General features: G+C 40.3%; 1 protein-coding gene across 2 annotated transcripts in view; it reads left to right on the forward strand.

The window, feature by feature from the left end:
* Window positions 1–24,888, forward strand: part of cntnap2b (contactin associated protein 2b) — a 96,792-nt gene that overhangs the window by 3,317 nt on the left and 68,587 nt on the right. For both annotated transcript variants that reach the window (XM_017309994.1, XM_008433525.2), the window contains exons 3-8: window positions 10,024–10,217; window positions 16,573–16,720; window positions 16,983–17,186; window positions 17,285–17,469; window positions 18,654–18,797; window positions 20,161–20,419. In XM_017309994.1, coding sequence (XP_017165483.1) covers window positions 10,024–10,217; window positions 16,573–16,720; window positions 16,983–17,186; window positions 17,285–17,469; window positions 18,654–18,797; window positions 20,161–20,419 — 1,134 coding nt within the window. The remainder of the gene's footprint in view (window positions 1–10,023; window positions 10,218–16,572; window positions 16,721–16,982; window positions 17,187–17,284; window positions 17,470–18,653; window positions 18,798–20,160; window positions 20,420–24,888) is intronic.

A 24,888-nucleotide genomic window follows, 5' to 3' on the forward strand; every position in this document is an offset into this window, starting at 1 on the left:
AAAAGTCCAACAGATGGCAGCAATGCGCCATGCAAAACAAAACACCCACAGTTTACAGGACACACTTCCTGCTAAAGAGCCCCCTGGTGGTTGAAGAAAAATCCACATATAAACCGGAAAATACAATATATGAAAAAAAATCTGAATGCTCTCTGGTATTGTTCAGGGGGCCGGACCAAATGTGGAGGCGGGCCGGATCCGGCCCGCGGGCCGTAGTTTGGTAGTAAGGTAATAGATGGTACTGGTTTAACAAATTACTAAGCACTAAATGTTTTAGCACATCAGAAGCAAATTTTCAGCCCCAGGACTTTGAAACGATTGCTTCAACAACTTTTTATTTAACAGAAAAAACCAGACTTGCTGAGCGGGTCACGTTGCATATCACTGTATTGAAGCTTTTTAATTTAGCGACTTTCTTCCGGCAATATTGCGTCTTTACTCGGCCAATATTTAAATTACTGTGCTGATACGACTGGGTTCTCGTAGTATTATGACTTTATTCTTGTATTCAAACATAAGAATCTCTTATCCTGGCCACAGACCTCTGCTGCTTTTTTTCTTTTCACTGTCAAACTTCTCCATCTCTCCTCTAGATAGATATATTTCAAAACATCCGCACATGTGTCCTTCGCTTCGTTTTATTTGTTGTTTTTTTCTTCTGCTTCGTTTACAACAGTGCTGTGGCTACGTCTACTGGCTTGAACAGGCAGGCTGTTGATTAGTTTGAACACTGCTGCCACCTAGTGACCGGAGGCTTGTTTATCAGTTAACATGAATAAAGACAATGGAGTACATGCCACGGACTTCCGTTTTAGCACTTCCGCATTTTTTTGCCACATAGAATGGTTCCGGTGCACAGGCAAGAGTATGTTAACAATGGACCTTACCAAGCTCCGCCCAGAAACGCCCCTCGAAAGTCCCACGTGACTTCATGTCTCACAAGCAGAGCCTCGCAGTGCTTAGCTTCTATGTGTAAACATGGCGTCTTTCACTTCGACTGACTCTCTGCAGAGTATTTCTGAGTCGATTAGTTTAGCATTTCTGCTGGATTTTCACAAAATATCAGCCACAATAATGGACAGGGGAACCAACAAGTTCATGTCATCTTTTTTGGACAACATCAAGGTGTTTTAGCCACGCGATGCCTCCAACATTGTGCGCGTTGCAGCTAAATGCTACCGGTCGATGAGAAAAACAGCAGATCCAAACATCCTCAGCATAAATATAGCTGTGGACAAGATGATGCCTATTGTTCTTGCAAGGCTGGGTAAGTCGGACATTCATGGTTTTGAGGGTTCGAATGTGCCTAGGCCTGATACACGGTACTCGGTGCTAGCGTGGCTAACACAATTACAGTTTAGTAAAAAGCCTTTTCAGGTAAAATAAAATCTTTAATGTATGTCAGATAAGGTACACATTGCATATTGATCTGTTCAGCTCAGGCTTCAGGATGTAGAAGTTGTATCGGTACTGCCATTATGCTGTACTTGGTTAAAAGGTTTTCATAATGAATGTGTTTATTATTTACTTTCTTTTTTTCATTCACTAAACACAAAGAAAGCAAAGCAATAATACTTACACCAGCAGACACTCCTTTGTTCTTATTGATCCTACGACGGTTGAGCTGCAAATGCGGTCGTGCACAAGCTTTAATCCAAGCAAGACATTCCGTTTCAGATTTTGGAAATCTGTGAATTTTAGTTCCACAAACACGATCAGGCATCTGTCAGGATCTGACATCGCCTGTACAGATACCCCACTGACAGTGGAGAACCATTCTTTTCATTCTTTTTCGAGTCCTGAAGCAAAAACCTTCTGTCAGTTTGCTAGTCCACAATGTACATTAGCTTGCATTTGTGAGACGGTAACGCACGTGATAGCTGCACTGTGACGTAAAATGGGCATTAGCCAATGAAACGTGGCCCCTGTGGTAAGGTCCATGGTTCCTCAGTGGCTGCAAGACTATTAATGATGCTTACAGAATTATTCAAACGTCCTGAAAAGCTCCAACAACAACAAAGAATTTAACCTGGGTGTGTCAAAACTTCACAATAACTTCAAAGGTAAGTTATTAAATCGTTTGTATTCATCATAATGTCTCATATGTCTGACGTAGCTAACAGGGACAAGCTTACAAAGGTGCTATGTAAACGTTAAGTGTTTTGAGTATTTGTGCAGTGTGCAATCTACATATCTATGCTTTATAGATATAGATATATATCTATATAAACATATACAGATCTGTCTATATTGTGCCCAACCTATCAGTGAAGCTGAAGTTAGCTTCCGAATGTAGCATCTAATTCAGAAAATAGCTAAAGGGCGATTTTTCACTATCTTGAGCTTTTTTAATGTGTTGTACTTTAAAAACAACACCTAGACATTTCAAACCTAACTAGATTATTCTGTACTAACAGCAGAATAAATAAAACATTTGTGAAACCTTCTAATTGATTTATGGAATTTGTAAAATGTCAATAATAGATTCCAGAACGCATTAGACATGAATTATTAATTTGGAATTATTTGTTATTTTAACTTTCAGTTTTCTTTCTCTTTTATATCTTTATTATAGTTGGAGTTCTGTTTGATGGCTTCCTGGAGGGAGAGATTGGCTGAGCTAATGTCAAAAACTTTTCTCCTGCTATTAACTTTTTTGCTTTTCTTTATATAGAAAGTATTTCTATCAGTTGCTCTGTTTCCATTTTGTATACAGTATTTGCTCTATTATTTTTTATTTTTACCTTAATGCTTACCTGGTCAGTTGAGGTGGAAATGTACATCTTGATTACTGACAAATGTCAGAACCTCATGGACTGAGCTGGTTACATCAGATCAATCTGAATCTTTATTTCTCATTAAAACAACTTCTTGTAATTTTAAGACATTGTTATAAAATTTCATCTTTATTCTGCTGTAATGATGACTACATTCTTGCAATTAAAAGTTCTTATATCCTGACCTTAATGCTCCCTTATACAACTCACAGAACAAATCATTGAAATAAAGGCACTTTTTAAAAGTATTTTCTGTAATTATATTATAGAAATTGAGAAGGGGAGGAATCGATTAAAATCAAATCTGGTATGAAAAAAAATCTTGTAAGTCATATCAACCATTCTTATTCAGTATATTAAATTATATGACTAACAACATAAAGGGCTGCACAGTGGCGCAGTTGGTTGTTGCCTTGCAGCAAGAAGGTTCTGGGTTCGATTCCCGGCCTGGGGTCTTTCTGCATGGAGTTTGCATGTTCTCCCTGTGCATGCGTGGGTTTTCTCCGGGTACTCCGGTTTCCTCCCACAGTCCAAAAACATGACTGTCAGGTTAATTGGCCTCTCTAAATTGTCCCTAGGTGTGAGAGTGTGTGTGTATGGTTGTGTGTCCTGTGTGTCTCTGTGTTGCCCTGCGACAGACTGGCGACCTGTCCAGGGTGACCCCGCCTCTCGCCCGGAACGTTAGCTGGAGATGGGCACCAGCAACCCTCCCGACCCCACTGAGGGACAAGGGTGAAAGAAAATGGATGGATGGATGGATGACTAACAACATATTACTTAATATTCACATTTCTTTGCTGGTATAACCTAAATGTGTTGCATTTTAACATCTCACTTGAATTCTTGATCTACATGCAAATACTTGATATAACGTAAACACTGAGAAAAGGGGAAAAAAAGATTTGTAAAATGTAGAGTAAATTTTATTGTAGGTACAAACAGGATAGCAAAATGAACAGTGAATATATAATATACTTCCTAGCAGCTAATCAGACATCAGACTTGTTTTGTCTTTACTGGTGATTGTTACGACCCGGCTCGGCCAGGGGAAAGGGAAGTAACATTAAAGAAACCTAGGTGGTAAGGTTTAACAATTTAGAAGTTTATTGTTTGGGTTTTGACAAAAAAATAAAAAGGTAAAAATTAACAATAATCAAAAGGTAGGGACTTGCAACAAAAATGTACTAAATAAAACAAAATCCACAAAACAATCAGGGTTGTAAACCAAATATCTTAACCAAACAAAAATAGACTTTCCATACAGGTTAAACAAAAACAAACTACAAATCTGTAGCCAAGATACAAAAATCCCCCACAGGGACAAAGCGAGTTACACAAGCTATCAAGTTTACAGCAGTCGAAAAAAACAAACACCCAACAAAGTGGCAAGCTGTCTGAACAAAGGATCAGCCGCGCCTTCTCCCAGGAAGTCCTTGGTTTTTAAAGGGGAGGCCTCTTCAGGGATTGGTTGAGCTGGCAATTGATGAGCCAATCGCTGTAGGCCTCAGGGAGTGGCACAGGAAGGCAGGGCTGCATCCACTTCCAAGTGGAGTCAACTTGATTAGAAGCTGCAGATGTACAAAAACGGAAAAGAAAACATACACAAGGCCACTGGCCGTAACAGTGTTGAAAACTCGTCACTCTGGAGGAGAGGAAGTCCGGCTCAGCCCTGTCCAGGATGACTGCAGTGTCAGGGTAGCCAACAAAGTCTGCAGGTAGATTTTTGCATATTTGGTGCTCCGGTTTCAAGATCATAGTTTAACCAAGTACTGTAAATAAAAGGTTAGTCCATGTTGTGATGATCCGGCAGACCGTGGACTAATGGATGCCGTCAGCTGGTCCAAGTGCTTGGATCCAATGGAAAGGTAATCAGCACAGCGATCACGGCTCAGGAACATCACGTGGTGTTACGATGCAAACCTGAAAAATTTAAAACAAAAAAACTAATAAGCGTTCATATTTAGCTGCACAAAGTAATCAAAACTAATAAATCTTCAGCTCTTTTTGAGAGTTTGCTTGAAAATAAATTAACTATATCTCAGGAAATTAAATGTTTAAGTGAAATAGTTCTGGTATCACAAAGAAACTGCAAAAAATGTTTCAGAGGTGTAACAACACTAAAGTTACTGAGTAAGAGTGAACTGAAATATTTACTACTTAGAAAATGCATGTTAAAATCTGAATACTCTTGAAAGTGCAGCTGAAATTATTTTAAACTAGTAGCAGGCAAAGCACTGTGTTCGCCTAATACCTGCACCAACAGTAATACAAAAAATGATGCATAGAAGAGGCATTAGTTTATAAAAGTCGAGGCAAACCTACATTTACCATTTTAAAAACAAAAAGTAGCGGGAGGATGTAACTTCATAACCTAATTTTCTAAGAAGAATCTCAGAGGGGGAAAAAAAGGAGAAATTACGTTGTGTAATGCAAGAACAGATTATAGCAGCCAAGTGGAAAAATTCACTCTAACGTGGATTATAATTATGAAACGGCAAAGGTAGATGTCATATTTTCGGGATTCGGGAAATACGTGATTTGTACCATTTGTTCTGTGGGTTTTTTATGTGGATCGGTGCCACTTAAACGGCTGTGAAGCGAAGGTTTTGGACCTTAATTTGACTGACTACTTGTGTGGTTTGGATCGGGCTGAAGCATTGCTGCTCTTAGTTGATACCTGCTCGGTATCGCTTCAACTGCATGTTAAATGTATTTTGTATAATTGTCATATAAACAAAAGCTAAGGAGTTGCCTAAAAATAATTTCATACTCCGAATAACACAAACGCATCAACGCACTTATTGACTTGCCTTGTGCCGAATCGCTGCCGCTGTTCTCGTAGCAGTGGATTTCCTACGGCATTATTTTCCAACAAATTATTCCAGTGAACAAAGCACGTACAGCTCCCTTTTAACCTCCGTCTTCCCGTTTCTGAAGCTGGATCTTCAATATCCTCAAGCTTTGAAATAGCAGGCAGCTACAAACCGTGTGTTAGCTGTAGTGGCTAAGTTTTGGCTACAGTCGGCTTTTGCCTTGACATCAGCAGAAAAATGAAAAAAACTAAGCACTGGATGGTACCGGCTAATTACTGGACACCACGGCGCACAACAAAACTCAGTTGTTGTACCAGTAGCTCGCAGATGTTTTAAGTTTTGCGTCTTTTTCATGGTACAGATCTTGCAGCTTTGGCTACAAACAATAGGAGCAAGCAGGACCCGGAACCAATCTATGTGGCATAAATTCAAACGGAAATACGTCACCACCTCTCGTGGTATATACCCCATTATAAAGTCCTGCATCTCACCCCCTTGGGGGGACGCGTCCCACTATTTGAGAAGTACTGGTCTAGGGTAATGTTTCTCTGTTCCGGTCTTCAGGGACCACTGAACGGCATGTTTCAGATGTTTCCCTACTGCCACACACCTAACTTTAATAAGTCATTCTTCTGCAGTATTTGATTGCATGCAATCATTTGAATCAAGTGGTCTGGAAAAGAAACATGTCTAAAATATGCAGGGCAATGGTCCCCTTGAGGACCAGAATTGAGAAACACTGGTCTAGGTCCAGGACAGTAGTCTGCCTCACTTAAGGCAAAAAAAGTCAGAATCTACCAAGGATGACAATTCGTTTCAGGATCCAGTTACCAAATAATTTATCATACCGTCATGACTTCTCACTCAGATGTGGACTGTTGATCTGAAGTATATATCCACAGTGAGGTCAGACTAGGAAGTGAGTTCAACAAAATAAGTTTTAATAATCTGTTTCTCCGTATTGGCAGGAGATTTGTCATGTTTCTCTGACTTGGCTTACAAGAAGACACACATCTCAAAACGAGATGTTAGTGAAGAACTCAAATTGAGCGTGTTTTTTTTATGTTCTTTGCTCGCTAGTGGCTGGTTTTAAATTCTCCAACAAGCTTTTCCTGACTCAAAGTATTATTGTTTTGGAGAGGCTAAGCAAGAGTCTCGACTTAAATCTGAGAGATGGTAAAGAAGCCCTCCAATCTCTAGACCTGGAGCTTAGAGTGGTAAGTGATATATAGGGAAAGCGGACGCCCCTGTCTGGAGTTTAGTTCCCAACCTTTGAACCTTTGCTGCATAGAAAGTGTAAATAAAGACCACTAGTGTCAGAAGAACCACTAAAAGAAAATGTAAATATGGTTAGAAATATTTTTTTCCTAGATGTTATGTTATGTTTTTTTTTTTTTTAGCTATATATAAACATGTGGATCTGGAGAATCCGTGTATGGTTCGTTCTTTGGTTTTTTTCGTTTCAAAATAAAATTGCAAAAACAAAACAAGAATGTGTTTTTTTTGTTTTTTCGTTTTTAAAACGAAATTAGAAAAAGGGCAACTGCAAAAATAAAAAAGAAAATGAGCTGTCAATTTCGGTTTTCATTATTTCATTTTTGGCAAGCGGTCTGACCCGGAAGTTCTCTCTGTCCGGCTTACACAGGGACCGTATCACACACATTATGCAGGCTGCAGGGAGACAAGCTTGTTCATTTCAGGCTATATACTGTAGTATTTTCTGCCAGCCGCAAGTCAGTTTAAGTAAAGCTCCTTTGAGAAACAAATAATACCAGACATCTGGTCACCGAGAAAAATGGTTAGCCTGAGTTTTTAGTTAAGTTTTTTATTTTGAAAGGCCAGAGCACCGGGGAGTGGCTTTCCACTGCAGCCATACTCGTCTCCTCTGGACCAGCAAGATGGCTTCCATTGCACTGCACCTCCAGCAGCGACAAACAGTAAGTACACTATTCATTTGTCACAAAAAGTTGTTTTAAGATGTTTTTAGGCTGGAAAGTAGCCCTTATACCTTAATTTACGCACTTAGTTATGTGCAGTTTGAAATATACTCCGGAGTTTTCGGAGCAGCGTAGCTCCGCTAACGGGGCCAGGCGGCTCCAGGCTCAGCGGCCGGGTGGAGTGTGTTTACCCCGTTAACCAAGGTCTGGGCAAGTCACCTGGTCGTATTCTGCTGCTTGATATCTGATCGTAGCGTCTCAAAAGTGTAACATGAAGAGTTTAATGTGTTTGCATATATACTGTTTGATACGTGTGTTAAAATATAATATTCCTCTCTGCAGAGTTCGATCCTTCTGAAGATCTTAGTATTTTCTAAACACTGACATCATCCAATACCAATTACTAATACTCCCTTCCTCTGATCTTTTTGTAGTTTGTAAATTCTTTTTGTAGTTTGTAAATATTTGTGTGTGTGAAATATATTCTTCCCTTCGATTGGCTTCTTATGTGCAGTGTGAACTTTTTTAAATATTTATTTTTATTGTTTCATACAGGCGGCTCTTAGGAGGAGAGGCCTCAGCTCCAGGTTTGGATGCAGCTTCCCAGAATCTCCCAGTGATCCTCTTCCTCCTCCTGACATCGTCTTCTTCACTGTCTCCTCATCTTTTATATACATAAATTATAGGAATATTTTTTCATGATTCCCCAAACATTGGCTGAATATCTGCTTGTATGTTATTGTAATAAATACATTTTTATGAAAACATTTCGTCTCTGTTTATTTTGTAAGATTTGAGTTTAAAGCTCTGATTACATAAAGGTTGATACAAATTAAATATTTGTTTTTTTTATGTTTCTTGCCAGTGCTAAGAAATAATGAAAAGTATCAACTCAAAAATTGTTCATTATGTTTAGTCAGTTGAGTTTAATAAGTTATAATAAATAGGACACGCTGGAGGGACGATGTCTCTCGGCTGGCCTGGGAACGCCTTTGGAAGAGCTAGAAGAAGTGGCTGGGGAGAGGGAAGTCCGGGCCTCCCGTCTGAAGCTGCTGCCCACACGACCCAACCCCATATAAGCGGAAGAAAATGGATGGATGGACAAACAGTCTCATGAAGGGGACAGAGGTTTTCATTTCTAATTGGACAGTCATACATCACTTATAAAAATGTGAAAAGATATTGTGAGGTGTTAAACCACAGAAGAGGAGAAGGGGCCTGTAACATTTTTCTAATACCTACTGATGTACAAGATTGTTTTTTGTTTTTTTTAGATTAAAGTCTGAATTCTGAGAGTAAAGACAGAATGATTACCTTTTTTTCTTTCCCAAATCCTCTTCCGTAGGCAAACATTTATTTAGTTAAGCTTTTAATAATCTGGGAAATTATTTCAAACATTTCCTACCTGGTAGAAATATATTTCTGCAAGAAATAGATTGCTATTTCTGGTATCTATTTCCAGGTATTTACCTGAAATAGATACTATCTATCAGTATATTGTATATAAATTTTTTTGTATATACAATATATTGTATATTTATTTTGGATAAATATACTATATTTATCCAAGATATTGTATATTTTGGATAACCTTTTTTGCATGCTTGTTCATGACATACCGGATTGTAATTGGTATGCTAATGCTGTTCAGAAAGGAAAAACTTAAACTAAAGGGTTTGAATGACTGGCAGAATGTTCTAGTCACGGTTTGAGCGTCTTTTTAAACCAGAGCAGATTAAAGGTTGGTAAAAAATAAAATAAAATTGGATGGCCTAACCCTTTAGATATTTACTGAATGGGAAGCTGCATTTAGCAGCCATTAGCTTCATATACAAAACAAAGTCGGAGTTAAAGGCTATCGGTGTGAAAGTATCATGATCAAATTAATTACATGCCGCTTTGGACGAGTGTAGAAAAACAAAGTGTGCGGGGCAGAACATATTGTGTATGTGTGATACGGCCCTTGTGTAAACCGGGTCAGATCGATTGTCAACAATGAAATAATGAAAAGCTAAATTGACAGCTCATTTTCTATTTGTATTTTTGCAATTGCCGTTTTTCTAATTTTGTTTTAAAAACAAAAAAACACATGCTTGTTTTGTTTTTCCAATTTTATTTTGAAACGAAAAAAACAAAGAACGAATCATACACGGATTCTGGAGCTTGCCTATTGCCAATTCACATTTTATTGTAGCACACTCACTGCTCAATGGTTAGATTGATTCAGCCATGGCTCTTGTCAGGAGTTTGTGTTTTTGGCCTTGATTGTAACAACAGTGAATTTGTTGAAAGCAGAGATAAAATGTTCATGAGCTCCATAGCAATGAGAATAGAGCCATTAATTAAGGAAAGACAAATGGATTTGATAAAAACAGGAGAAATCTTAGTGAAACTGAGTCATACCTGAGAGAAACTGTAGGAGTAGATAATTCTTTTTAATGTTTTTCTTCCTCCCCTGTTTTTAACATTTCTCACTCTGAACAACACAACACTTAGGTGCTGGAGGCTGGTCACCTTTGGATACAAATCGTTACCAGTGGCTGCAGGTAGACCTGGGCTCTAGGAAGCAAGTAGTTTCCATAGCAACACAGGGACGCTACAGAAGCTCCGACTGGACAAGTCAGTACCAGCTGCTTTATAGTGACACAGCCAACAACTGGAGACCATATTTAAAGGATGGAAACATTTGGGTAAGATTAAAATGAAAATTTTATTTGCAGAAAAAAAAGGGAGTCTTGTCACACAGAGACGCATGTAGTTTGAACAGTTTTATTTTAAATTAAGTTAGTTTATTTTATTGATATAACAAAAAAAATTTTTTTCCAACATTATCTTTATTGGTTTTACAACAATGCTTTCAATAATGTACAGGACATAAGTGTCATATCAAACAAAAAAAAGGGTAATTAAATTATTGTCCAGCATTCAACCTGCCTTTCTTTGCCAGTCAAGACATTGAGATCTCTTAGAGCAGCACTTATTACAAACAGAGTTTATAAGAAAAGAAAACCAACTCCCTTAACCCCAATCCCCCTGATTACCCTGAGAAAAAACAACAATTACGGTAACAACGGTTTCCCTATTTTCAGGAGTTAGCCCACATTATTTTAGTATTGTATGTGGATCAGAAAATACAAACTTTAATGTATTTTTCAAAGTAAAGAAATCAAGTATACAAATAAAGGACATTATCTTAGGACACTGCGCTGCAGAGAACCAACTATCCTTCATCCGCCCCACCCCTCACATCCATGCTCAATATATATTGTATAAAAGGACCCCAAATATTTTGAAATAGCGATAGTTTCCCTTTTATAATGTAAGTAATCTTTTCCAATGGTAATGTTGTGGACATTTCTTTAATCCACGTAATGAATTTCGGCTTACTGGTACTCTTCCATGAAAGTGCTATGACTCTCTTTGCAAGTAGTAAACATAAATCTACGGCGGTAATTATTTTTCTCGACAGATAATGTTTATCAGGATACAAACCTAGAATTAACAATTTGGGGTCCAAAGCTAGTTTTATATCTAATATAGCCTCTAGAGCTTGTTTAATCTCCCTCCAGAATTGTTGAACTTTCTTGCATTTCCAGACACAATGGAAGAACGTTCCCTTCTCTTCTCCACATCTAATACACAGATCTGGGATGGCACCATTATACTTATTAAGCTTTTCTGGCGTCACATATGTTCTCATTAGCCAATTATATTGCAGTACTTTGAGGCGAGTATTGGTAGTTTGTGCTTGTGCTTCAACACATGCCTTCTCCCAATCCTCTGAAGGCAAGTTCTCCTCAGGCATTGAGCTTCCATAAAGAAGACTCAGAGGATCCCTCCACCAACACGCTATATAGTTTTGAGATAATTCCCTTTCCCAAGCAATCATTCTTCATTTCGATTTCTAAAGTGGACAACGGGGGGATGGACTCACACTGATTTTGAAATATTCTAATAAAATTCCTCACCTGTAAATATTTAAAATAATGTTTACTTGGAATATCATACCTGTCCTTCAACTCTTCAAACGACATCATAAACCCATCCTCTGAATCCATAAGATCTATTGTCTTTAAACCTTTTTCAGCCCATTGCCTAAAACCAGGATCTGCCCTGCCTGGAGGGAAAAAATGGTTACCCCATATCGGACTGAAGCGTGATAGAGAGGAGAAATCTCCTAGATACCTCTTAACCTGATACCAAACCAAGATCATATTTCTAACTATAGGGTTTTTTGTCCTTTTTTTTAGTACTCTGATTTTTTCTGAGTAAATGTATTGGGGAAGAGGGAGAGATACAGAACAATTTTTGATATTCGCCCAAGGCAAGAGAGATTTATCTGTAAAGTAATGCATCATAGTCCTCAATTAAGCTGCCCAATAGTACCAAAGTGGATTGGGGCATCTAAGGCCACCTCTGTCGTATGGAAGGTATAAAAGTGACAAACGTAACCTTGGTCTTCTATTATTCCACAAAAAGCGTATGAAAATATTTTTTATTGCCGAGAATAAATTGGCAGGAGGTGGCAGTGGGATGTTCTGGAACAAATACAAAAGTTTAGGCATTATGTTGGATTTAAGAACATTAATTTGTGCTATAAGTGACAAGGGCAGGTTGTTCCATCTGTCTACAGAGGCAGTAATTGAGTCTATTATGGGATTATAGTTAACTGCAACAATGTCATTTATACATTGTACTATTCGAATCCCCAAATATGTAAAACAGTTTACCTTTTTGAATTGGAAAGGGTTCCCAACACTGTTTCTTTCTTCTGAATTAAGTAACATTAATGAAGACTTGTCTTTATTTACTTTATATCCTGATATTCTTCCAGGATATAAAGTATCCTGGATACTTTATACCTGGATATACTTTATCCAGGGTATAGAATCCAAGAATAGAATCCTTGGATTCTATTCCTTGGAATAGAATCCAAAGAATAGAAGCCTTGGATTCTATTCCAAGGCTGGAATAGAATCATTCAGTTTTTCCAAAAAAAGAATGACATCGTCAGCAATTAAAGCAATTCGATGTTCCTGTTGGCCTATTGTCAAACCTSTTATGTTTTTATGAGACCGCACCGCAATGGCAAACGGTTCTATTGCTAGAATAAATAATAAAGGGGACAGGRGGCACCCCTGCCTACATCCTCGCTTAATTTTGAATRATTTAKATACAACTCCATTTGTTACTATTTCAGCATAAGGCTCATTGTATAAAARTTTAACCCACCGGCAGAAATTGTCCYCACAGCCAAATCTTCTCAATATCTCAAATAAATAGGGCCATTCMACTCTATCAAAAGCCTTTTCGGCATCCAGTGATAACAAAGCTGTGTCTGTTTTTTCTTCCATATAATAAATAATATCCAACACTCGTCTCACATTATGAAATCCCTGTCTACCTACAATAAACCCATTTTGGTCACAAGTAATTATTTCGGGCAATATTCTCTCCAATCTTCGAGCCAAAATTTTAAATAGAATCTTTAAATCGACATTAAGAAGACTTATTGGTCTTACATTTTCACATTTATTACAAGATTTTTCAGGTTTGGGCAGCAAAGTAATCAGGGCTCCTCTTAAGGAGGCAGGAAGAATTCCCTTTTCAAATGAGTCCAAGTACATGTCAAAAAGGGGGTCTAGCAGTCTAGTTTTAAATTTCTTATAAAATTCTGTTGGCAGCCCATCTGGGCCGATATAACATCAAATTTACAGCAAATGTCATCTCATTCTTTAAGCAAAAACAGGTTTAATTTAAATGCAGCCAATTAAAATCCATATTAATTCCAAGTATCCTAAAATATCTCCAATTCATTACAAAACAATATCAAAAGCCATCAGGAATATGGTTCAGTCATAACACACAAAATAAAACGTAGCTACTTGAGTAACTGTAACCCTCTAGCAGAGTTAACATTCTGTCTCTAAAACCCGCACAATCATTATGCTGCATGATCTGCTAATGTCTTTTCTTCTGACATAATGACTACTAAGTGATAATGTGTAGCTTAACACTAACTAGTAACTGGTAAGTGTTTCATAAAAATAAACTTTTTAAGAATCTAATAATAAAGAACCTTGAAATAGATGGTCAGCACTGCTGAGTGGATGCCAATCATCTAATTACAAGAAATAGAAATACAATATAATTTATTGCAACAGAAACTACAGAAATAAAATATTTTACTCTATGTGGAATGAATCTATATAATACATAAGTTTCACTTTTTGAAATGAGTGACAAAGCATTGGGCTTTTCCACTATATTCTAACTTTTCTTTGTGTGGTACTATCAAATTTCAGAAACTTAAGAAAATATTCAGTGGTTCTTTAATTGTGGAAGATTTAAGACTAGTCTCAATAAATTAATTACTTTTGTTCGGAGGGCAGCTTGCCTCAGCCAAAGATTGCAAAAAATTTGAGCTCTCCGTTTACTCTGATAGAGGTATTTTCTCACATATACTGCTATGTGACTCCAGGTCATAATTGTCAGTCTGATACATTCTAGTCATTTAGTAAATTAAAGGGATTGATTACTATATTGATTATTGCTCATGTTATCAGGGAGACAGGTAGGAGAGTACTAGGTATGTCTTCTGGAAGGAAAGTTGACAAGGAGACTTGGTGGTGAAATAAGGAAGTGCAAATATGGATACAGAGAAAGAGAGCAGCCAAGAAGAAGTGGGACAATGTGAGGACTGAAGAGAGTCATCAGGAATACAGGGAGATGCAGCGTAAAGTGAAGGTAGAGGTAGCTAAGGCCAAACAAAGTGCATACACTGACTTGTATAATAGGCTGGAGAGTAAGGAGGGAGAGAAGAGAGAGAGAAGGACCAATATAGATTGGCGAGGCAGAGAGCTAGAGATGGGAAGGATGTACAAGAGGTTAGTGTTATTAAGGACCAAGATGGAACTCTACTGACAGATGCAAAAAGTGTGATAAGAAGATGGAAGGAGTACTTTGAAAAGTTGATGAATGAAGAAAATGAGAGAGAACAAAGAGGAGAAGCTGCTCCTGTGGATCAGAAAGTTGCACAGATTAGTAAGGATGAAGTCAGGAAGGTATTGAAAAGGATGAAGAGTGGAAAGGCAGTTGGTCCAGATGACATACCTGTGGAGGTATGGAAGTGTCTAGGAGAGCCAGCAGTAGAGTTTTTGTCAAGGCTAATCAATGACATCCTAGAGAGTGAGGAGAGTGAGAGTGCCTGAGGAATGGAGGAGAAGTGTGCTGGTACCAATTTTCAAGAACAAGGGTGATGTACAAAATTGTGGCAACTACAGAGGTATAAAGTTGAGTCATTCAATGAAGTTATGGGAAAGAGTTGTTGAAAGGAGAGGAATGAAGGTTAGCCGTAGCAAGACAGAATACATGTGTGTGAATGAGAGAGACCCAAGTGGAGACATGAGATTACTGGGAACAGAAATAAAGAAAGTGAAAGATTTTAAGTACCGTATTTTCCGCACTATAAGGTGCACCGGATTATAAAGCGCACCTTCAATGAATGGCCTACTTTAAAACTTTTTTCATATACACCGCATTATAAGGCACATAGAATAGACGCTACAGTAGAGCCTGGAGTTACGTTATGCATCCACTAGATGGAGCTGCACTAAAGAGAATGTCAACAAAACAGTCCGACTCCGGTCAGCGAGGAGAGCCTTCCGCGACTGGGCCGGGGCGTGGTCGGACAATGGTTACCCTTCTTCGTTCACGCACAGCATGTTCATGGAGAACGTGGTGCTAAATAACCTGCAGATGACCTGATTCTAGACGGTTGGTAGGTAGATAGGTCAGTCAAACTTTATTAATAGATTACAAACCAGCGTTCTGACAACTATCCCAGCATGCACCGCGCGCTTCTTCTATGGGCGAAAATGAAGTCGGCRGCTGCTTACCGAAGTTGCTAGACCTGTTGTGGCTCAGTATTGGTCCATATATAAGGCACACCAGATTATAAGGTGCACTGTCGGCTTTTGAGGAAATTGAAGGTTTTTAGGTGCGCTTTATAGTGCGGAAAATACAGTAGTTAGGGTCAACAGTCCAGAACAACGGTGAATGTGGAAAAGAAGTGAAGAAACGTGTCCAAGCAGGGTGGACTGGGTGGAGAAAAGTGTCTGGTGTGATGTGTGATAAGAGTATCAGCAAGAATGAAGGGAAAGGTGTACAAGACAGTAGTGAGTCCAGCAATGCTGTTTGGTTTAGAGACAGTGGCAATGACAAAGAGGCAGGAGGCAGAGCTGGAGGTAGCAGAGATGAAGATGTTGAGGTTCTCTTTGGGAGTGACAAGGATGGATAAGATCAGAAATGAATACATCAGAGGAACAGCTCATGTCAGATGTGTAGGAGATAAAGTCAGAGAAGTCAGATTGGGATGGTTTGGACATGTAAAGAGGAGAGACACTGAATACATCGGTAGAAGGATGCTGAGGATGGACCTGCCAGCAAAGAGACCTAGAGGAAGACCAAAGAGGAGATTTATGGATGGAGTGAAAGAGGACATGAAGGTAGTTGGTGTGAGAGAAGAAGATGCGGAAGATAGGGTTACCTGGAGACGGATGACTCACTGTGGCGACCCCTAAAGGGAAAAAGCCACAAGGAAAAGAAGAAGACTGCTATGTGACTCCAGGTCATAATTGTCAGTCTGATACATTCTAGCTATTTAGTAAATTAAAGGGATTGATTACTGTACTGACTCACAGGGACCTGATGAGGAACTTTTATCACTTAGTTCAGCAGTCACAACCCAAAAATTTTATTTTTCTAAGTCATCAAAAGGCTGGTGGATAGCTACAAAGAACCTGTAACATCAAGATTCTTGATGTTAAGAACCTGGACATCTAGTAACATGTCATGTTACGTACATGACATATAAGTAATATAAGTCATGTAACAGAACAGTATTTCCAGCTCATCTAAGTTATATTTTCTAAGACCTTGAAACCCTTCATCCAAACAGAGCAAAACACAACAATGAAAATGTATTTTATTGCAGCAGAAAAATGAGAGAAAATAAAATAGCCTAATAATAATCACGTGTTTCAGACATTTAAGGGGAATAATAACAGTGAAGATGTTGTACATGAAGAATTACAACATGCCATAGTGGCCCGCTACATCCGCTTTATCCCACTGCACTGGAGCCAAAAGGGGCGGATTGGAGTCCGCTTGGAACTCTATGGCTGTTCATATTGTAAGTAGAAATGCACAAACAAACAAAAATTGTGAAATGTGATTGACTGAATATAATACAATTATTGTGTATTGCTGAAAATTAACTGGACCCTTTCATTTTTTAAAGTACCTGGAGATTTTTTCATATAAAGCAGAACTAATTTATGAATAACTACCAACACTCTTAGGTTAGCACTCTTAGACATTTGCTGGTTTGTGATTCCAGATTAATTCCTTATGCAAAATATTGAATTTGACTTTCTTTTTCCTATGTCTCAAAGGGGCTGATGTTATCAGTTTTGATGGCCATAGCATCATCTCTTATCGCTTCAGGAGTAAAAAGATGAAAACTGTGAAAGATGTTATTTCTCTAAAATTTAAAACCACAGCCAGAGATGGTGTGCTGCTTTATGGGGAAGGACAGCAAGGAGACTACATCCTGCTGCAGCTTCACAGGGCAACAATGGAGCTGAGCATCAACTTAGGTAGGAACATTAAAAGGTGAAAGGACTGTATATATTATCTTTCAGAAATGACTTGTGGGATGTTAACCACCTGTGTTGTTTGTGTTGCTTTTCTCCAGGTAGCAGTCAGTACAATCTGATTAAAGGTCACACCTCCGTAACCAGTGGAAGCTTATTAGATGATGGTCACTGGCACTCTGTTGTCATTGAGCGTTACCGTAGAAATATTAATTTTACATTGGACCACCAAACTCAACAGTTCAGGACTAATGGAGGGTTTGAGCACCTGGACCTCGACTATGAGGTAAACTGTCCATGAGTCATGCTGTCAAGCACTATATTGGTATTGGTCAAATAAGAAACAAACATTTTTGTGAGTGGGAAGGAAGGAGTTGGTCGTGGTATTTATTTTGCTATGTGATAGTGATACAGTTCTAGATTGGGAGTGTGGGGGAAGTGTTTAACTGGTAGTTTTTTCACTGTGTCCAAATTGTAGGAATTTGGACACATTTAATTTAATTGTTCATCCCCATGGTGATTTGTGAGCTGGGAATGCAAAAATGCATGTTGTCCTAAAAATGTTAAAGAAAATCTTTGATTGTTTCAAATGAAGCATCTCAGTTTTAGAAATGTTGAGTCTAAATTAGTTGTGCTTCAGTGGAAGGATAATTCATCATTACAATAAGTACAATACATAAGGCTACATACTACCTAGTTTTAATCTAAACGTTCATTCCAGTGTTTTTTTAAAAGCAAAATTTGCCGCAGAGCACACCAGTCTGACTCTCTTCTCTCATCTTTTCCTCAGTATTTGAAAGCATTGTTCAGTCTGTTTACGTCCACACAGGTGTGACTCCAGTTAACTCAAAGGTGTCAAATCAAGTTTGTGGAAGGATTCCCAATGTTTGGCATAAGTCATACATTTTAAAAAAAATATCTAAAAAGCTATTTCAAAAATGTTTTTAATATTCATTTTCCTCTTTGTCTATCAACATACAGCTCTGGAAAAAATTAAGAGACCGCTGCACTGAACCCCACCAAATAATGATTTCTGAACTCTTCTTGAATGAAAACAGTAGTATTGTTGTTTCTAAATGAATAGGAACTTGTTTTCTTTGCATTACTTGAGGTCTGAAAACCTCAAGTAATTAGGTTTCTTTCTGCTTCTTTTTCATTATTTTGACCATTTCTCATTTTCTGCAAATAAACACTAAATATATGCTTTGAATTTCAGAGACATGTCAGTAGTTCATAGAATAAAAGAACAATATTCATTTTACTCAAAACATATACCTATAAAAAGTAAAATTAGAGAAACTGATCATTTTAAGTGGTCTCTTAATTTTTTCCAGAGCTGTAAATGTAAATTTTCACTTGTGTGGTGAATTTCACACGTTCACTGACCACAGTGTTGGCATGTTTCATTCTAAATGAGTTTACACATGTATTTAGTGACGGCAATCCAAACTGTGCTATGTGTTTTCTTAGCTTACCTTTGGAGGACTTTCTGAATCTGCAAGAATGAGTTTAGGTGGCAAAGAGAACTTTGCTGGCTGCTTGGAAGGAATCACCTACAATGGAGACAACATCACCAGCTTGGTGCGCAGGAAGAAGGTGGACACCTCCAGCTTTGTAAGAGTCCCTACTTTTTCTTGCACGTTTCTTGTTTAACATTTTGTTTGAAAAGCAAAGATAAGGTCTTATAGCCATATTAGGAGATATCAGCCTTAACATTTTCCAAATCTTAAATGCGCTTTTCAAAATCTGTCAAACAAACTCGACAAAGTCTCTCTGGTGTGTCTAAGGTGTGAATTTATAAAAAAAAGATAGACACTTGATTTCAGTGTATGTATTATATAGCTATATAAATAAACTGCAAAGGACATGTACACACAGGATATTGGTGGGTTGATGCTGAATGTGCAACAATTTTAACAAATTTTCTGAGTGTTTAATGGTTTTTTGGTGGAGAGAAAATCAAATTTTTGATTCATCAAGATGCAGACATGGACAATTTTGACTAGAATAAGAAAGATAAACATCAAAACTTAATCTTTATTTATGACCAAGCGTGTAATTGCAGCACCAGGATAGTTAATGACAGTCCTGCACAGTCAGTCCTCAAAGCAGTGCTTTAGTTTTTTCTCTGGTCATCACACCTGAATCAAATGATGGTTCATTAGCAGGCCTCTGCAGAACGTTGACATGGAGATGTGTGGACCATTTTAATCATTTATGGTGAACACAACATCACACAAGTTAGTCGCCACTTGGCTTACTCAGCTGGCCATAAAAGGTTGAGCAGCTAAAATCTTTCCTTTCCTCTGCATGCATTCCCTGTAACACTGCACTTCTGGATCGGTGTTCAATGACATTATTGAACAGTTTATTGGATGTACTTTCTGTTAAGCTGATCACATGTCTAAACACAGGTAAAAGCCAATTAACAAAAAAAGTTCCAAAATACTTGCAGTTTGCTTAGTGAGAGACTCAGACACTGATTTGATCCTTGAGTCTTAGTACACAGTGAAATGGCGAATGGCTCTCTGAATCAGTTATGGTACCTCCACTGTGATAATCTCACAGTAGAGTCAGTTTCACATTTCACATGACTCAATCAATACATGACTTAGATTAGTTTTTTATTGATTTTGATAAGCTAGTTAGAAGCAATGATGACCAACTGTGGCTGTGGAATTCCTACTACTTAATATTTTTTACTGTTTTCTTTGCCATTTGGTTTGTTTGGATTTGCGGTTCAAAATGAGAGGTTTTCAGTGAGATGCATCCTAAAGGATAGCTGTTCACAGTCGTAGTCAAGAGGCCTGATGGTCAGATTGAGTCACTCGCTCAAAGACCGTTTTAAAAAAATAAAGACACGAGTGGAAGATCACTGAATCATAAGCACTTAGGAAGCAGGAAGTGGTTTGTTTTGCCTTTTGTGGTTATTTCTTACAGCTAATTTTTCTACCACTGAATTTATGTTTTACTGCAGCGTAACCTGACATTCACCTGTGCTGAATCCAGCTCTTTTCCTGTCTACTTCAACTCCACATCCTTCCTGCGACTGCCGGGTCAGAGGGACAGTGACACTCTCTCAGTAAGTCTGTCTTTCAGGACGTGGAACCCCAACGGAGTGCTGATGTTCACACAACTGGCTGAGGGTTGGTTGGAGATGTTACTGATTGAAGGCAAGATAACCGTCTACATGAACGTGACACAGAAGAGGAGCACACGTATTGACATTTCTTCAGGTGAGCTCAGCTCTGTGTTTATAATGGCTTTGGAAAAACTTTTGGTTGCTTGGCTCGTGTTGCAGAAAGCAAGAGGAGACAAGTGAAAGCTGGATTGATTGATTATTTTATTACATTTGATGAAAATATGCTTATGTAGATGATCTCTGCTAAACTATGAGATTTTGTGACTGAATGTGCTGTAGAAGATCACTGACCAATAATGTCATGTATGGTGAGAATTGAAGGAATCTGTCTTAACAGATTGGGCCTGCGGCCATTCCTCTGTGTGTTCAGCTTTGGGCTGCAGAACTACCTCAAGATCCACTCCTAGGAAAAGACTCCTCCTAGAAAGAGTAGAATCGTGACTGTTAGAGCTAAACGGGTTCAACGGCAAGCTTGTCCATTGTTTTCTCTCATTGTGTTGCAAGTGTGGAATGGATACTTTAACAAATATTTTACCATGAAAGTTTTATGTGGACAGATGGTGTTAAGCTTGATATCCTTAAGATTATATTACTCCATGCTGATTAACACAGCATAGAGCAATCAAGGCACCAGAATATCTGGACACAAGGGGCTATAATCAGGGATGAAAGTAAGCCGGTACTTTTAAAAGATTCTGAGCTGGTACGCAGTACTGGGAGAACGGCTGCACTTTGAGTCAGAATAGATCTGTGTTGAAATAGGCAGTCGAGAACTCGAGTGGTGTTCTGTTGTTGGACTTCTGTGCTCGTCATTGTGATTGTCCATCACGAACACCATGTTCAAGCATAAGGGCGTCCATATGTGCACTTGGCACCAGGACACCCTAGGCCGCAGRTTCGATGATCGACTTTGTCATCGTTTCATCGGATCTGCGGCCGTATGTCTTGGACACTCGGGTGAAGAGAGGTGYGGAGCTGTCCACTGACCACTACCTGGTGGTGAGTTGGCTCCGGTGGTGGGGGAGGAAGCCGGTCAGACCTGGCAGGCCCAAACGTGTAGTGAGGGTCTGCTGGGAACGTCTGRCGGAGTCCCCTGTGAGACGGAGCTTTAACTCCCATCTCCGGCAGAACTTTGAACACGTTCYGGGGGAGGTTGGGGACATTGAGTCTGAGTGGACCATGTTCCGTGCCTCCATTGCCGAGGCGGCTTAGTTCCGTGCCTCCGTTGCCGAGGCGGCTTATCGGAGCTGCGGCCGCAAGGTTGTTGGTGCCTGTCGTGGCGGCAACCCTCGAACCCGTTGGTGGACACCTTCAGTGAGGGATGCTGTCAACCTGAAGGAGTCCTATCGGGCCTTTTTGGCCTCTGGGACTCCAGAAGCAGCTGATGGGTACCAGCGGGCAACGCGGCATGCAGCTCGGGTGGTCGCTGAGGCAAAAACTCGGGCGTGGGAGGAGTTGGGAGAGGCCATGGAGAAAGACTTCCGTACGGCTTTGAGGCGATTCTGGTCCACCATCCGGCGTCTCAGGAGGGGGAAGCAGTGCAGCACCGACACTGTTTATAGTGGGGATGGTGTGCTGCTGACCTCAACTCGGGACATTGTGGGCCGGTGGGCGGAATACTTCGAAGACCTCCTCAATCCCACCAACATGCCTTCTGTTGAGGAAGCTGAGCCTGGGGACTCTGGGTTGGGCTCTCCAGTCTCTTGGGACGAGGTCGCCGAGGTGGTCAAAAAGCTCCTCGGTGGCAGGGCCCTGGGGGTGGATGAGATCCGCCCGGAGTTCCTTAAGGCTCTGGATGTTGTAGGGTTGTGTTGGCTCACGCGACTCTGCAATATCGCATGGACATCGGGGGCAGTTCCCCTGGATTGGCAGACTGGGGTGGTGGTCCCCCTGTTTAAAAAGGGGGATCGGAGGGTGTGCTCCAATTCAGGGGAGTCACACTCTTAAACCTCCCTGGTAAGGTCTATTCAGGGATCCTTGAGAGGAGGGTCAGTCGGATAGTCGAACCTCGGATTCAGGAAGAGCAGTGTGGTTTTCGTCCTGGTCGTGGAACACTGGACCAGCTCTACACCCTCAGCAGGGTCCTGGAGGGTGCATGGGAGTTCGCCCAACCAGTCTACATGTGTTTTGTGGACTTGGAGAAGGCGTTCAACCGTGTGCCTCGGGGGACCCTGTGAGGGGTTCTCCAGGAGTATGGGGTACCGGGCCTTTGATACGGGCTGTCAGGTCCCTGTATGACCGGTGTCAGAGTCTGGTCTGCATTGCCGGCAGTAAGTCGGACTCGTTTCCAGTGAGAGTTGGACTCTGCCAAGGCTGCCCTTTGTCACAGATTCTATTACCTTCATGGACAGAATTTCTAGGCGCAGCCGAGGTGTTGAGGGGATCCGTTTTGGTGGCCTTAGGATCGCATCTCTGCTTTTTGTGGATGATGTGGTCCTGTTGGCTTCATCAGATCGTGATCTGCAGCTCTCACTGGAGCGGTTCGCGGCCGAGTGTGAAGCGGCCGGGATGAGGCTCAGTGCCTCCAAATCCGAGGCCATGGTCTTGAGCCGGAAAAGGGTAGAGTGCCTTCTCCGGGTCAGGGGGGTCGTCCTGCCTCAAGTGGAGGAGTTTAAGTATCTGGGGATCTTGTTCACAAATGGGGGAAGAAGGGAGCGGGAGATAGACAGGCGGATTTGGGGCAGCGTCTGTCGTGAAGCAGGCGCTGTACCGGTCCGTCGTGGTGAAGAGAGAGCTGAGTCAAAAAGCGAAGCTCTCGATTTACCGGTCGATCTACGTTCCCACCCTCATTTATGGTCATAAGCTTTGGGTCATGACCGAAAGAACGAGATCCCGGATACAAGCGACCGAAATGGGATTCCTCCGCAGTGTGGCTGGGCTCTCCCTTAGAGATAGGGTGAGAAGCTCAGTCATCCGGGAGGGACTCAGAGTAGAGCCGCTGCTCCTCCACGTTGAGAGGAGCCAGTTGAGGTGGCTCGGGCATCTGGTAAGGATGCCTCCTGGACGCCTCCCTGGTGAGGTGTTCCGGGCACGTCCCACCGGGAGGCCTCGGGGAAGGCCCAGGACACACTGGAGGGACTACGTTTCTCGGCTGGCCTGGGAACGCCTTGGGATTCCCCCGGAGGAACTGGAAGAAGTGCCTGGGGAGAGGGAAGTCTGGGCCTCCCGACTGAAGCTGCTGCCCACACGACCCAACCCCGGATAAGCGGATGGATGGATGGATGGATGGATGGATGGACGGACGGACGGACGGACGGACGGACGGACGGACGGACGGACGGACAGAATTGCGCAACACCTTGTTGAAACCATAATCACTGAGATTATTATTGTTGTTGGGTCATTAATTTGAACACGTTTTGTTGATTTTTGTTGTTGTTCTTTAATAAAGTTACGAATGTTTTGATAAGGAGTCAGAGGACGTGGTGGTCTCAGCGAACTGGCGGCGTTCAGTTTGTCACCCAATGCCGAGATTGACTCAAAACCTTCCGTCATCGACATATTCATAACAGTTTCTGTTATGAACAGAAACTGTTATGTTTCTGTTCATAACAGTTGTTATGAACAGAAACAACTGTTCATATTGTTTCTGAACAGTTCAGAAACAATATGAAATGGGAAAAAAGTTATTCATTAACCGATTAAGTCGTGTTTTAGATTGTTCTTAAAAAACTAATCAGTCACGGCTGATTAGTGAGCACACTCAGCTGCACAGTGAACCTATTGATTCTTTACAGCAGACAGCAGCTCCACTCGCAGGTACTGCGTACCCCAGCTAAATCTTTTAGGGGTACGCAGTACCCTGCCATACCCCCTTACTTTCACCCCTGTATATATCAGGTTTTTTCCTGCCGATACCGATCACTGATACCGATCACATAATTATTATTATTGTTTTATCATAAACACTACCGGTTACATTATGTGGAAAAAGAAACCATGAATTCACCTTAATTTAGACAAAAACTTGTTTTTAATAACTTTTTCCAAGAAGAAAACTAAACAAAACAGGCATTCTGCAAATTGTTCTGCTATCGGTAATACTATCTTTAACAGACTGATAACATATGAAGGCTCTGAAGAGGCTAAATAATGCAAAGAGCCAAAATAAAACCTCTCAACATTGCCAAAAAAATTCAAGTATAAAACTTAACATTCAAAGGCAAATACAAGTTCCATTACAATAAACAATCCAGAGTTACTGAATGAAAACTTCCTGACTTGACGTGCTTCAATTTTCCGCCGCAACACGCAAACTTCCGCATTCACTCAGTGCGTTATAGTTACACATCGCTTAGGATTTGTTGCTGCGCGTTTGCGCAGTGTGAAGGAAAGAGGAGACCAGCTGCACAGGCAGGCTGCGAAATGAGATGCAGGTGATCGGTATCGGCAACAAGAGCCAATGATCATCGATCATACACTTTTTCACGGAAATCGGCCGATTATGATCGGTGACCGATCGATCGGCACACCTCTAATATATATATAATATACATATATAACATTCTAAAGTGGTTTTAGTTCTACGTTATCCATACAGGTAGCCTATAGGACAGGAAAATA

The sequence above is a fragment of the Poecilia reticulata genome, linkage group LG17, assembly GCF_000633615.1.
Source record: "Poecilia reticulata strain Guanapo linkage group LG17, Guppy_female_1.0+MT, whole genome shotgun sequence".
NCBI classification, from domain to species: Eukaryota; Metazoa; Chordata; class Actinopteri; order Cyprinodontiformes; family Poeciliidae; genus Poecilia; species Poecilia reticulata.